At 45.9% G+C, this 14,853-nt stretch overlaps 1 protein-coding gene and 1 long non-coding RNA gene across 4 annotated transcripts in view; one reads left to right on the top strand and one right to left on the bottom strand.

The window, feature by feature from the left end:
• LOC138847219 (ubiquitin conjugation factor E4 A) overlaps positions 1-13,476 on the bottom strand; it is an 18,813-nt gene extending 5,337 nt beyond the window's left edge. Inside the window, exons 1-4 of one of the 3 annotated variants that reach the window (XM_070065253.2) lie at positions 13,333-13,476; positions 5,746-5,907; positions 2,821-2,994; positions 2,116-2,228 (exon numbers count right to left, since the gene is read on the bottom strand). In XM_070065253.2, the coding sequence (XP_069921354.1) occupies positions 2,116-2,228; positions 2,821-2,994; positions 5,746-5,866 (408 nt within the window). In that variant the 5' untranslated portion in view covers positions 5,867-5,907; positions 13,333-13,476. Of the gene's footprint in view, positions 1-1,531; positions 2,229-2,820; positions 2,995-5,745; positions 5,908-13,332 lie in introns of those variants that run through there. The other 2 variants (XR_016220969.1, XM_070065255.2) reach the window with 2 other exon arrangements.
• LOC127488157 (uncharacterized) lies at positions 13,444-14,853 on the top strand. Its single transcript, XR_007915609.3, has 2 exons — positions 13,444-13,629; positions 14,521-14,853. It is a non-coding gene; the product is annotated as an uncharacterized LOC127488157 (long non-coding RNA).

The following is a 14,853-nucleotide window of genomic DNA, read 5'->3' as shown; positions in this document are numbered from 1 at the left end:
GGCTGCATGACCCTGTACTTTGCTCAGTGGGAAGTTTTCTGGTCTCACCCAGAGTGAGAAGGCCTCTGCTAACCACTGGGCGGGTACCCCAGGTTGGGGAAGGGGGGCCCCTGGGTGCTGCCTGCTGCATGACTAAGCATGGTGGACCCAGCAGTCGGTTGGAGGAAGACATGCCCCTTCCTCTCTTCCCTGGCCCCAGTCGGTCTGCTGGGGCACTCACAGTAGGTCCCACTGCAGGCTCTGGTGGAGCAGACGGCCAGGTGCTGGAGCCTGCTGGGCTGGGATGCGGGCTCTGTGTCCTGCTAACTGTGTGCCTTTGGGCGAGATCCTCAACCTCTCTGAGCTTTCAGGTGCACCCTCTGGACAACAGGGAACTCGCACCTGCTCCTAAGGGCTCCAGGGAGTAAGTGGAAAGAGCCAGTGCCCCCCAGAGTGCTCCCTTCCCGCTGCCCTTGCATCTTCTGTGTGTCCGCAGGGTCTGGCATAGAGGAAGAGAGGTCTTCCATCTGCTGGTTCACTCCGCAGATGGCTACAACAGTCGGAGCTGTGCTGATCCGGAGCCAGGAGCCAGGAGCTTCTTTCAGGTCTTCTGTGCAGGTGCAGGGGCCCAAGCACTTTGGGCCATCTTCTACTGCTTTCCCAGGCCATAGCAGAGAGCTGGGTTGGAAGTGGAGCAGCTGGGACTCAAAACAGCACCCATATGGATGCTGGCACTGCAGGCAGTGGCTGTACCTACTATGCCACAGTGCTGGCCCCCTGGCTCGGGTTTTTTCACAGCTCTGCTCACGTCTCCTGTCGGCAGTCCCGTTTCTAGTCCTTCTTTCTTCTTAGTGCCTTTGTATCCTCAGAGTTTAGCACTGGGCTTCTACCTGGTAAGCACTCAAATGAACTGAACTGGACCCTGGGCTCTGCCCTGAGCGAGGTTCTCCCCAGCCGTCATCACCAGGGCTGGACAGAGGGGACCGCCTCCGGGCTGCGGATGAGGACACGCTGGACTTTGCGCTGCACGTTCAGGTAATGGCGATGCCAGTGGTGACTTACACACAGTTGGGAGGCAGCCGTTTACCAAGTCCTTTCACCTAACTCAGTCAGGTCAGAGGTAAAAAGGATCGCTGTAACCATCTGGTAGTCAAGTGGTGTGGCATTAAGTCGTTACTAAACTAAGGAACTGCACAGTGGTGACATTGTGTGTGTGTCACTCCTAGAGCTATGCCTTGGCCTGGGAAAGCAGTAGAAGATGGCTCAAGTCCTTGGGCCCCTGCACCTGCATGGGAGACCTGGAAGAAGCTCCTGGCTCCTGGATTTAGATTGGTGCAGCTCCAGCCATTGCGGCCAATGGGGGAGTGAATCAGCAGATGGAAGACCTCTCTCTTTCTCTGGGTAACTTTGACTTTCAAATAAATAAATAAATCTTAAAAAAAAAAAAAAAAAAAGGCTATTTGTTGAAAGGTATTGAGAATCAATAATTAAACCTGTATGTAAAAATCTGTGGGATTGCTGACCTCACTCAGACTTTAAGATACTTTTAAGCTTTATTTTTAAATTTTTATTTATTTACAAAGAAGAGTGACAGAGACAGACACACACAGATCACTCTTCAAACTGCTGGTTCCTTACAGATACTTCAAATGTGCAAAGTTAGACTGCAAGTTGTTAAGTGTTTTCCCTACCCAACTTTTACTCCTCTGGTAGTAATGACGCACCTGCAAGGTACGATGCACTGCTGTGATTTTTGAAAGGATATAAAGACAAAAAATGAGATAGGTCTTGCCCTAAAGAACTTCAAGAATGTAAAAGGGGAGATGAGACAGGTACATAAAAAGCTGTTACATGAGACAGAAAGTCACAATTCCCTTTAGAGATTACTCTAGGATCTTGGAGGAGGGAGTAACAACTCCTACGTACAAGGCTTTGTAAATAAGATGGCATTATAACTGATTCTTAAAAGATGGGTAACTCTGGAAACGTGGTAGATGAGAAGACCCCAAAAGAGGAATACCATACACGTTGTAAGGGAAAGAGGTAAGCAGGATCTCAGCGGGAGAAGGGTGAGCAGAGCTCAGCAGCAGGGCTCGTTTTTGCTGAGGGCACACACTAGGAACAGAAGAACAGTACCTGCTCAACATTGCTCATGTCAAGCCAATCTTGATCTTCCAGTTCTACTGCCATTTCTTCCAAATACACACAACGGCTGGGGATACCATTCCCACTTTTCAAGCTTGGATCACCTGGGAAATGATTATAATCTGATAGGTTAAGGATAATGTTCCTGTTTATATTATATAGACAACTGATCTTACATAGACACCAGCACTTTTCCTGAACTCCAAGTTTGACTCAGGAGTGATCCTGATATACAAAGTAGTATGTCAAGATTTAAATCTTTTTCTTCCAGTCACAGAGCATGGGCTTTGTTATAAACCTGACATCATAACATTTAAAGAGCAAATCCCAGACATTAGTTCTAACTTTGGGATTTAGCTACAGATAGGGCACACAGGGAAAACACTGATATCTCTCAAGGCTTCCATCTGAGAAAAACTGGATTTGACACCATTCCCATTTCCCTTTCAGGTAGTAAAGCTGAGTGGCTATATGGCCCAGTTAGTATCAAAATGGGGACAAAAGTTAGACCTGTGTTTAAACATCATTTGTGGGTCACAGCCAAAGTTTCACTGAACTATAAACCCTGTATTCCAGGGGGCACAGTGGGTTTGTCTGACCATCAGATGCAACATATTTCTAAGAACAAGTCTCTGGCGCACGCTCAAGTAGGAAAGGTAGAATAATGACCAGGTTGGCCACAAGTCTTTAACTCACTGTTGTCCAGAGTAATGAGGAAGATTCTTTGGATCATGTGATTGATGTTGAGTTGCTCACATATTTCCTGTTGTGATCGGAATGAGCGGCTAATCTCGGCCACAGAGTAATCAAATTCATCCAGGCTCTCTGACACACTATTATCCGAGTCATCTGGGCTAGCTGGGAGTTCATCTGCCAGAACACGTACAATGTTCAATGTCACATCCTTCTCTTTAAGAAACCAATTTACTACCCAAAGTGATAAATGTAACCAAGAGGAGGGTAATTTTACTGTGGAACAAGTCAATCATCTAACCAGTAAATATCTTAAGTCTGGCAGGTTAAATGTTTGATTCTAAAATCCACAGCTATAATCTCATCACATTTTACATGGGGCAAGTTTTATTACTTCTACTCATAACTGTGTTCCATACTGCCAAAAATAGAAATGTTATCTTCCCAACAGAATGCTTGTAAACAAAGAATTACCTAACAGTCAAAATGCCTGGCTTTCTCCTGGAGGAGACATTTGTTTGAATAATTCCAAACTGTTCAGGGAAGTGCAGTGCAGAAAGTCTCTGCTGAACCAGTTCCCTGCAGACAAGCACTTAATTCCGCAGTGTTCCAGATTTTTTCCCCTTTATTCCAGTGCTCATGCTCAGTCCTTGATTTTATTGATTTAAAAAATGGGATTATATTTTACACAGCCCTTTTCAGCTGGCTTTTACAATTAACCAGCACCAACACCTTTCCCGCTAGGTCATTTAGAAACATACTTCATTTTTTTTGATGACTGTACTGTGCACTGTATTTTTGGCACACACTGTTTTATGTAGGTACTTAAACTCCAAGCTGGTTCAACAAATGATGAACAATACAGTTGTTCCAATTTTTCATGACTTTAAGTAAGACTGCACTGAATATAATTTTTTGTTCACTTGTATTTCTATAGGATAAATTCATAGAAGTAGAACTGCTTGCTCCAAGGACTTGAACATTTAAAAAATTCGCATATACTACCAATACCCTCAGAAAGACTAATTTACATGCCTACCCACCGGTATATGTGAGAATATGTCTGTTGCAATCTTCACAAATTTCACAGATTAAAAACAAGCTAACTGTTGCTGTAACTGGCATTTCTCTAGTGACTAGCAAGATTGGACTTTTTAATCTCTGGATTATCATATATAAATTGCTTATCTCCTTTTCTGTTCTGTCCTTCTCTCTAGTTACCTTTTTCTTACTGACTGAATCCCTCTTGTTTCTTTCAAAGCCTTTCAGAATGACACTCGTAATGAATGACTACAAACACTGCTGTTCACAAAAAGTCACACAGGAGTCTCCATCTGCTTTTCTCTGTTGACAAGGTGGCTACTCTGCAAGCCTAAACGCCACCCAGAAGGAAGAGCTGCCTCAGTGCGGTGAGCTTAGTACCAAGTAAAGCTCAATACAGGAGGCCAAAGGTTTCAACAGAGTGCTAACTGCTAATGGCAAACAGGTTGGACCTGGTGGCGTGATAAACTCCGTGTAAACAAGCTACGATGACGAGGTGCCAAAATAGTAACAGCAGAGCAGTGCTGGCCTTGTTCCCACTGCCTGCAGTACTCCCGAGTCCAGCCAGCCTTATGTCTGTTTACAGCCAGCTAAAAAGTCAGCATTGTGTTGATTTTTTCTTTGCTTTATCCGTCACCCTAACACACATCCATCTTGCCTTTAACTCCTTTTTGTTTAATCTTAATCAAAAGAAAGGCCACATCTCAGCTATGCATCTGAACTTAAAAAAAAAAAAAATAAAAAAAATAAAGAGAAAATGTAAACACTTTTCTATTTCTCAAGAAAAAACTATTCTTCCTTTTGGAAATAGGAGAAGGCATGCAATTTTTAGTTTGAAAGACTGTGAATGTTGGGGCCAGCATTGTGGTATAGCAGGTAAAGCCACTGCTTGCAGTGCTGGCTTTCCACATGTGCACCAGTTCAAGTCCCGGCTGCTCCACTTCTGATCCAGCGCCCTGCTAATGCACCTGGGAAAGCAATGGAAGATGATCCAAGTGCTTGGGTGCCTGCACCCTTGTGGGAGACCTAGATGGAGCTCCTGGCACCTGGCTTCGGCCTGGCCTAGCCCCTGCCTTTATCATCATTTGGGTAGTAAATCAGCAGACAGAAGATCTCTAACTCTGCCTTTCAAATAAATAAATACATCTTAAAAAAAAAAAAAAAGAAGAAAGAAAGAAAGAAAAGAAAAGGAAAGACTGTTAATGTTCTCAGGAGTCTAGCATGTCTGAGGAACCCCACCAAGTTCTTCTAGGCCATATGTCTCCTGATTGGAGGAAGCTGGACTTGATCTTAACTTTGTTTCCACATAAAGACAAACCTTTTTCTGATTAGTGAGATATTCAGATTTTTTTTCACATTAAGGCTAAAGGTCAGATTTTCCCAGGGGTCGGTTCTAACAGCAGTAGGCTATAAAAGAGGCCACTGAGAAGCACTTTACTGGAGAGGGCCTTTTAAACTCTGAGCTTAGGAACAAATCTCATTTATCCACAATCTTCCTTTTACACTTGCTTTCTATAGCTGCATATGACTTGCTTTCCAAACTTTCACTTACTTCGTCAGTTTACTATGTTAAAAATATGTACGTAAATAGCTTTAACACAGTGATTTTTTTCTTTTTAAAAATAAAACAGCACGGCAGCTTTGAGATCACAATAGACACCCATTCCTATGGAACCACCTATTTTCCAGTTTCTTTATACGCAGGTGTGGAGGCTAAGGGAGAATCCCAAAACAAAAACCAACAAAAACAACTTCTGCCCTAAATGAACACAAACAATTTCTGCCTCAAACTTAAATTCCAATTGCAATTAAAGGACCCAGGGAATACTTAATTGGGAAGACCCCATTCTAGGTCAGCTCATTCACGCGACTGGCTCCTTCACTTACCAGATTGCTGCTTCAGCTGCTCTTTTTGGATTGCTGCAAACTGCTTGGCATCAGCCAGGGAGCCAAAAAGAGCAGCAAAGGGGTTACTTGAGATGTTGTTGTTATTCTCCTGGTCTGTCATTTCACTTTAAGTTATCCTCCATCCAGACCTAGGGGGAGGGGCTGTACAAGGGACAGGTATCAGACAGAGAAGGGCAGATAACAGAACAGTTGTAAGACCCTCACAGCAATTCTTTTTCCCACTTCTCAGATATAATACATTTCAAAAGGCTTTGGGTTAAGAATTTGCAAATTTCTGTTCCAAAACACAATACTATTTTGGCAAAATCAATATAAACCCATCAAGTGGACATAATGGCCTAATTTGGGGACAGTGAAACACCAAAAAGCCTAAAAAGAGCATTCAATTGTATTTATCTGTAGTCAAGTTCTTACTTCAACATTTTCTATTGCTATTACTTCAGGAAAGGCTAAGCATAAAGAAGTCAGAGATAGGGCCGGTGCTGTGGCTCAATAGGCTAATCCTCCACCTTGCAGCGCCGGCACACCGGGTTCTAGTCCCGGTAGGGGCACCGGATTCTGTCCCGGTTGCTCCTCTTCCAGGCCAGCTCTCTGCCGTGGCCAGGGAGCGCAGTGAAGGAAGTACTTGGGCCCTGCACCCCATGGGAGACCAGGAGAAGCACCTGGTTCCTGGCTTCAGATCAGTGCGGTGCGCCGGCCTTGGTGGCCACTGGAGGGTGAACCAACGGCAAAAAAGAAAACCTTTCTCTCTCTCTCTCTCTCACTGTCCACTCTGCCTGTCAAAAAAAAAAAAAAGAAGAAGTCAGAGATCTCATCTGCTAAGTCTCGAGGCTGGCAGGCTAGTTTTCATTCACTATGGGAAAGAAAAAGTGGCACCTGCTCAGACCCCTATGATCTAGGGTTGGAACTGAGACTTCCCTCAGTTACATACAAAATAAACATAACCCCATAGCTTAGGGTTAGAACAGCAAATCATGACCAGAACTAGACTAGCTGTATGTTGTATATCTTTAATATATGTTCAGCAATCTTTCTCTATTTGTAGGCTTAAAACTACTGACATTTCTTGAACTGAGAACTAAGTGGCTTTTGTTTAATTCTATATCTAAGTTTCACTGCTTATCTGATTTTTTTTTTCATTACAAAAACTGAAGAAACATAAAAATTGTCAGGTTTACAGTGTAACATAAAATAGATAAATACCTCAAAGGTATTTGGTGGAGCTGACTGAGCCTGCGTATGCACTCCTGTGGCTACACTTCGTTTTTCAAAGCCAAGCAGACGTAAGAGTTACAATAGGATGAGCAGAGCCCCCTGAAAGGCTGTCTCCCATTTCTGAGATTTTTAAGGCCACTGCATAAAAACAGACCCCAGAAAAATGTGGGAAGAGACACAGGGTATAAATAATCCACTTAAAGGATGTTGAACTGCTGCAAGAACAAAGGCCTTAGAAAGAGCAGGGGTAGAGACACAAGGGAAGGTGAAAAAAAAAATCTACCTTAGTATATTGAGGTAAGCTTCCTTACAGAATGACATTAACACAAGCTAGCGCCAAGCTGGGAAAGTTACAGGAAGAGACGGTAACACTTCTCAATAATCTGAGCTACCTCCACCAGTTATTTCACATTCCTCTGCTATGTCTTCTGGTTAAGTATTAATGGCTAAGGGCCAGCGTTGTGGCCTAGTGGGTAAAGCTGCCGCTTGTGATGCCGGCATCCCATACGGTCGCTGGTTCCAGTCCCGGCTGCTCCACTTCTGCTCCAGCTCCCTGCTGATGCACTTCTGAGGGCAGTGGCGGATGGTCCAATTCCTTGGGCCTCTATACCCATGTGGGAGACCCAGATGGAGTTCCAGGTTCCTGTCTTCGGCGTGGCCCAGCCCTGGCCATTGTGGTCAATGGAGAATGAACCAGCGGATGGAAGATCACTCTCTCTGTCTCTCCCCCTGCCTGGTAACTGTGCCTTTCAAATAAATAAAATAAATCTTTAAAAAAAAATAGTTAATGATTAGGGGCCTGCTTTGTGGCATAGTGGGTAAAGCTGTCGCCTGTGACACTAGCATCTTATTCAGGTGCCAGTTCGAGTCCTGGCTGCGGCACTTCTTTTTTAAAGATTTATTTATTTTTATTTGAAGGTCAGTTACACAGAGAGAGAAGGAGAGGCAGAGAGAAAGAGAGAGAGAGAGGGAGAAAGAAAGTCTTCCATTCGTTGGTTCACTCCCCAGTTGGCCGCAATGGCCGGAGCTGAGCTGATCCAAAGCAGAAGCCAGGAGCCAGAAGCCAGGAGCCAGGAGCTTCTTCCGGGTCTCTCACATGGGTACAGGGGCACTAGCACTTGGGTCATCTTATTGCTTTCCCAGGCCATAGCAGAGAGCTGGATTGGAAGTAGAGCAGCCGGGACACGAACCAGCACCCATATGGTATGCCAGCACTGCAGGCGGTGGATTTACCTGCTATACCACAGTGCCGGCCCCTGCTCAACTTCTGATCCAGCTCTCTGCTAATGTGCCTGAGAAAGCAGTGGAAGATGGCTCAAGTGTCTGGACCTTTGCCATCCACGTGGAGGAGCTGGAAGAAGCTCCTGGCTCCTGGCTTTGGACTGACCCGGCTCGGGGTGTTGAGTTGGGGAGTGAACCAGTGGATGGAAGACCTCTCTCTCTGTCTCTCATCCGCTTCTGTGTAACTCTGCACATCAAATAAATAAAAGTAAATTCTGAAAAAGTTAATGGCTAATTAGTTCTAATGGCTTATACAGACAGTATAGTCTCTCAGTGTAAGTCTTTACTGCTTCAAGAAATAGAATTCCTTTTAGAAATTTTTCATTTTTTTTTTGTTTTATCTGAAAGGTATGCATGCACACACACAAAGAGTGAGAGAGAGGGAGAGGTAGAGAGGGAGAGAGAGAGAGATTGATCTTCCATCCGTATTGGTTCACTCTTCAAATACATATAATATACAGGGCTGAGCAAGGAGCCTAGAAGGCCATGCAGCTCTCCCATGTGGATGGCAGGGACCCAAGTACTTGAGCCAACATCTGTAGCTTCCCAGGGTGCCATTGTCAGAAAGCTGGATCCCTTGTGGAGTAGCTGGGACTTGAACTTGAACCAGACACTCCAATATGGGATGGGGCATCTGTGGATGGCTTAACTGCTGTACCAAAGGCCCACCATAGGTTTCATTTTTTCTTTTTATTAAAGATGTATTTTATTTATTTGAAAGACAGAGTTACAGATGTGGGGGGGAGAGAGAGAGAGAGGGAGAAAGAGAGGTCTTCCATCTGCTGGTTCATTCCCCAGATGGCTGCGATGGTCAGAGCTGAGCAGATACCAAGCCAGGAGCCAGGAGCTTCTTCTCAGTTTCCCACATGGGTGCAGGGGCCCAAGCACTTGGACCATTTTCCACTGCTTTCGCAGGTGCATTAGCAGGGAGCTGGATCAGAAGTGGAGCAGCAGGGACTTGAACTAGTGCCAATATGGGATGCTGGCGCTGCAGGCTAGGGTTTTATCCCATTGCACCACAGCACCAGCCCCAGGAATTAGACTCTTAGATGGTGCTCTATCCATTTTATTTTTTGCCCTGTATGACATGTCTCCAAAAGTTAATGGTTAACATGTATTATGAAAAAACTATGCAAGGATTTAAAAAATATTTTGTACAAAATAACATCTGTTAATTCAATTTTCATGAACTTTTTAAACTATCATAAATTTGAGTTGAGTTTAATAATGCAAAAATGGAAGCTATTTTATGTAGTGTTAGAATTAACAAGAATTCTTGAGAGGGCTTTCCCCTACATAACTAACACATCAGCTTACTAATTACCTCTAATTCACATACAGGCCCCAAGAAGTGCTTCCCTGTCTGGTGACCACTACTCTTCATCCATCATAAGGTGTTGAATTCAAGGAATGCAAAAAAGTATAGTGAGTTCTTGTTATTTTCTGTTTCTAAAACACCATCATGTTATTCCAACATGACATCCTACATTTTTCCTTTAGGTATCCACACCTCTCAGTCCAGGTGTTCAGATGGGGCTGATATCACCCACTAGATCCAGGAAGGGGCAAATGACTATGCCCAGAACAGAAAGAACGTCGTATTTTCTGGCCAAAGCTGTTAACCGAGGATGGGGCACAAGACCCTACTGAGGCCTATGAGAGTTAACGAATACAAGCTTCAGGGCTTGGGCTGAATCGAAACAGAACTCTGTTCTCCTGCTTGGGTTGCCTGGCTGGCAAGATAAAGACCTAGACTTGCCATCTTTACAGCATCTAGAAAACACCTAACCAAAAACTAAGCCAACATTTAGAAAAATAAAAATTGAGAGATGGAAAGACTTCTGGATTTTTCAGTTATAAAAGTCAATAAATTCGCCGGCACCACGGCTCACTAGGCTAATCCTCAGCCTTGTGGCGCCGGCACACCGGGTTCTAGTCCCAGTCGGGGCGCCGGATTCTGTCCCAGTTGCCCCTCTTCCAGGCCAGCTCTCTGCTGTGGCCCGGGAGTGCAGTGGAGGATGGCCCAAGTGCTTGGGCCCTGCACCCCATGGGAGACCAGGAGAAGCACCTGGCTCCTGCCACCGGATCAGCGCGGTGCACTGGCCGCAGGACGCCCGCCGCGGTGGCCATTGGAGGGTGAACCAACGGCAAAGGAAAACCTTTCTCTCTGTCTCTCTCTCTCCCTGTCCACTCTGCCTGTCAAAAAAAAAAAAAAAAAAAAAGTCAATAAATTCGACCGGTGCCGCAGCTCACTAGGCTAATCCTCCACCTATGGCGCTGGCACCCCAGGTCTAGTCCCGGTTGGGGGCGCTGGGTACTAGTCCTGGTTGCTCCTCTTCCAGTCCAGCTCTCTGCTGTGGCCTGGGAGGGCAGTGGAGGATGGCCCAAGTGCTTGGACCCTGCACCCGCATGGGAGACCAGGGGGAGGCACCTGGCTCCTGGCTTCGGATTGGCACAGTGCGCCGGCCGTAGTGGCCATTCCGGGGGTGAACCAACAGAAGGAAGACCTTTCTCTCTGTCTCTCTCTCACTGTCTAACTCTGCCTGGCAAAAAAAAAAAAAGTCAATAAATTCTCTTAAGTGTAGAAGCCAGCTTTTTTTTTTAGAAATATATCTGAAAAGAGTCTAGGTTATTATAAAGGAGATACATCTCCTGTACCCCATGTACTGAAAGGAGGCTGTGGGCTAGCAAGCACAGCATATGGCAGACAAGCTCTTAAGATTACTGAGAAAGACACAGAGAACTCATCAACAATAAATGGCACCACGTCCTCCCTTCTCAACAATGCATAAAGAAGCTGGTTTTCTCATACAGCTAGTTTGTAATTGTGCTAGGATTTTTATCTTCCCCCATTGCTTTCCTAAGCAGATCTACTTTGCTAGATGATAAGCTCTTTGAGCACAGGTTCAAATCTGATCTTTCTTGTTCAGCATTATATATCACAGTCATGAAATCCTAGATAAATATCTATGAATGACTCAATCTTACTTAAGCTGTTCCTGAACTCCTTGTCATCAAGAGCATCAGTCCTGAGCCTACTTCAAAGTAAGGGCTTTCCTATTTGTGTTGAGTTGCAGGGGAAGGTCAAATTTCCAGGCCAGACACTGTGGCTCTTTGGTATCTCAGCATGTACAAACCGAAGAGTAGAAATAGATCTGTGTTGTCATTGCAAATGTCTGTGGAAAACAAGAAACTTTTTTTCTACCTCATTAAGTGAATCTTTCACATGTACTTCAAATCTGCACACAACTGTTTTCAAATAAAAAGTTGAAACTTGACAGTCACTCATAAAAAAGTTACAGGAAAAAGGAGAGCTGGTTGCTTGATGAGAATCTTCGTGGAAATGCCAGTTTAGATTTTTTTCAATGAACTTACAAATGTGGATGTAAGTATCTAGGTACTGCCCACTCCAAAACAAAGACCTGATAAAACAGAACCTTGATATTCTGTTTTAATGTTCAATAATGTCACTAGCAACATATTATTTCCTATTTTCAAAGGCCATATGGAGATACACATGACACCGTTGTCAGCCTTTGGGACAGTGTAACCAACAATCCTTAGAAGCTACTGGACTTGATTCTCTTAGAATACCTGTCTTTGAAAACAAGTTTCTTTCTTTATATTTTTTTATTTTTTGACAGGCAGAGTAGACAGTGAGAGAGAGAGAAACAGATTGAAAGGTCTTCCAGTTGGTTCACCCTCCAATGGCTGCCGCGGCCAGTGCGCTGCAGCCGGCGCACCGCAGTGATCCGAAGGCAGGAGCCAGGTGCTTCTCCTGGTCTCCCATGCGGGTGCAGGGCCTACGCACTTGGGCCATCCTCCACTGCACTCCCGGGCCACAGCAGAGAGCTGGCCTGGAAGAGGGGCAACTGGGACAGAACCCGGCGCCCTGACCGGGACTAGAACCCGGTGTGCCAGCGCCACAAGGCGGAGGAATTGCCTATTGAGCCATGGCGCCGACCCGCAAGTTTCACTCTAATACAATTGCTGCATTGGTCTACATTTCCTAATAGCTGTGCACCTCAAGTCCTACAAAATTCTCTCACCCTTCTGTAACTGAAGCTTTTGTTTATGAACAGTACTGCTAAGCCTGTAAGGGCCATTCTCAACTCAGGAGCACATAAATGTTTTAACATCACATCTGTAACTGTTTTAAACAGAAATATTTGAACCACTTTGTAAAACTGAGATTGTTTAAAATCGAGTTCTATTAAATTATACTCCGTGAGTTCTCTCTCATGGAAATACCTGCATCAAATTAAAACAGGAAATTTTAAAATGCTCTCGTTGTATATTTCGCCCAATAATTTTTTCAGGCCAGCCTAACATGGCAACAAACCTCTTCACCACATCTATCCACAAGCTAAAAGGCTCTTATCAAGTAAAAAAGGCAGACAGCTTTTATTTTTTTCCCTTCTTGGGTCCCTTTTTATCTCAGGTGGACTGCCACGTGGGCCCATGGCAAGCAATGACACAGACACAACACATCCTTGCTCCCCGAGCGAAAAACTGATCCCCACAGCAAGACCCTTCAACATGAGCTCCCGAGCTGTGGCCACTCCATTTTAAGGAAGCACGACGCAGAGTTCCACGAGCTACGGGTGGTGAACCCATCACTCGCCGTGAGAACACTCTGACACAGGCATCCAATCGGTTTGATTACTATGGCTCGTGCTTATTTGTATCTTTCCGGCGTCTTCCTATTTGTCGTCTACTTTCCACACTGTATCCCCCCAGGTTCCATAAGGGAAAGAGGCAGACCCACCAGCTCGGCGCATGTTCTAGAAAAGAAAGTCAAAAGATAAAGCAAAGCAGTATTCCAGCCCTCCCAGGAAGGGCACAGCCACGAACAGGGCAGAGAAACGTACAGGGACAGCAAAGGCTGGGGTCCTGTAAGGGTTCCTAAATCAGGGTGGAAGTTCGCGAGGAAGGTCCCAAGGCAGGGAAGCACAAGAGAAGCAGTGTGCGAGTTAGCACGAGTGCAGAGGCCTGGACTGGCATTTCACTAGGAGAAAAATCCGTTCCAGACTCAACGATCCCCTCCCGTCAGGCTGCCTTCTCTCTTACCAGAGCCTGAAGGGCCAGCAGCGACACGACAGAGTCTCAGCGGCCGAAGGGTTCCCACTTCCGACTCAGCACGGCGACCGGAGATTACATCATCACTCAGCGCCGGAGCCTGGGAAGTCTCACCTTCGCGCCGGAAGCCAGGCGTCTCAGCCCGCGCCGGTCAGGGCGCGCGGACACCGCCACAGCGCGCGCGCTAGCTCCCTCGCAGCCGGCGGGCATGGGGCGGAAGTGCCCTGAAGTAGTCTTGGGATTCCGCTGGGGCCCGGGAGGGGTTTGGAGTTTGGAACTTGGTGCAGTGTGAGTGTGGGTTTTGGAAACTTGTATGGAGGGCAGCTCTAACATTGTGAACCCAAGCTATGGTCGCAATATCTGTGGATCTCTGCTTTCTATATTCCCACCGGTCCTATACCTTTTTTAAAAATTATTTTTCATTTATTTGAAAGGCAGTGTTACAGAGAGGCAGAGAAAGAGAGCTGGCTTCCATCGGCTGTTTCACTCCCTAGATGGCCGCCACGGCCAGAGCGAGCTGATCCGAAGCCAGGAGCCAGGAGCTTCTTCCTGGTCTCCTGTGCGGGTTCAGGGGCCCAAGGACTTGGGCCATCTTGCACTGCTATCTCAGGCCACAGCAGAGGGCTGGATTGGAAATGGAGCAGCCAGTACTGGAACCAGCGTCCATATGGGATGCTGGCAGTGCAGGGTGCTTTACCCCCTGCCACAGCGCGGACCCCTCTATGCCTTTTTGAAGCAGCTTCTGTTACTCTTGATAGATGATTTTATCAATGAAATCAGCTATGATTGAGTTTCAGTTCTCTTATCTGTGGAGACAATTTCCATTTTTTAAAGATATATTTATTTGAAAGGTGGAGTTACAGAGAAGGAGAGGCAGAGGTAGAGAGAGTAAGTGAGCTTCCCTCTGCTGGTTCACTGCCCAAATGGCTGCTAAGGCCAGAGATGGGGTGGGCCAGTGTGAAGCCAGGAGCTTTTTCTGAGTCTCCCACATGGGTGTGGGGCCCAAGTACTTGGGGTATCTTCCTCTGCTTTCCCAAGTGCATTAGCAGGGAGCTGGTTGGGAAGTGGAGTCGCCATATGGGGTACCAGCGCTGTAGGTGTGGGGCTCAATGGGATGCGCAGCCATGGAGCCCCCACGTCAAGGTCTGTCTGATAGCTGTTGCTGTGTCTTTATCACAGGGCGAATGTTGCTAGTTTCGGTTAGGGCAATGCTTTCCCATGGTCGGGACTTTCCAGAGGAGTTGAGAATGTTGTAAACAACAAGATGGCACCGAGGACCGCGCGGTGAGCCTGCCTGCTGCGTGACACCTCATCTGAGGACGCGTGCACACTGCGTGAACAGACAGCGGATTGGAGTGTTCCATGGATGGACTTGAGCCTGCTTGCAATTGGCCGGATTTTGTATATAAGCTGTGTGCTGAGGAAGGAGGGGGCTTTTCTGTCCACTCTCCTCCCTTCATTCTTTCTCTGTCACTGTTATTTTCTTATTAAAAGTCTGCTGAAGACCGATAA

Source organism: Oryctolagus cuniculus, chromosome 1 (genome assembly GCF_051225735.1).
Source record: "Oryctolagus cuniculus isolate XC-2025 breed Fujian yellow rabbit chromosome 1, ASM5122573v1, whole genome shotgun sequence".
Taxonomy (NCBI): domain Eukaryota; kingdom Metazoa; phylum Chordata; class Mammalia; order Lagomorpha; family Leporidae; genus Oryctolagus; species Oryctolagus cuniculus.
The sequence above is the reverse complement of the archived record's forward strand: the minus strand, read 5'-3'. Positions and strand labels throughout refer to the sequence as shown.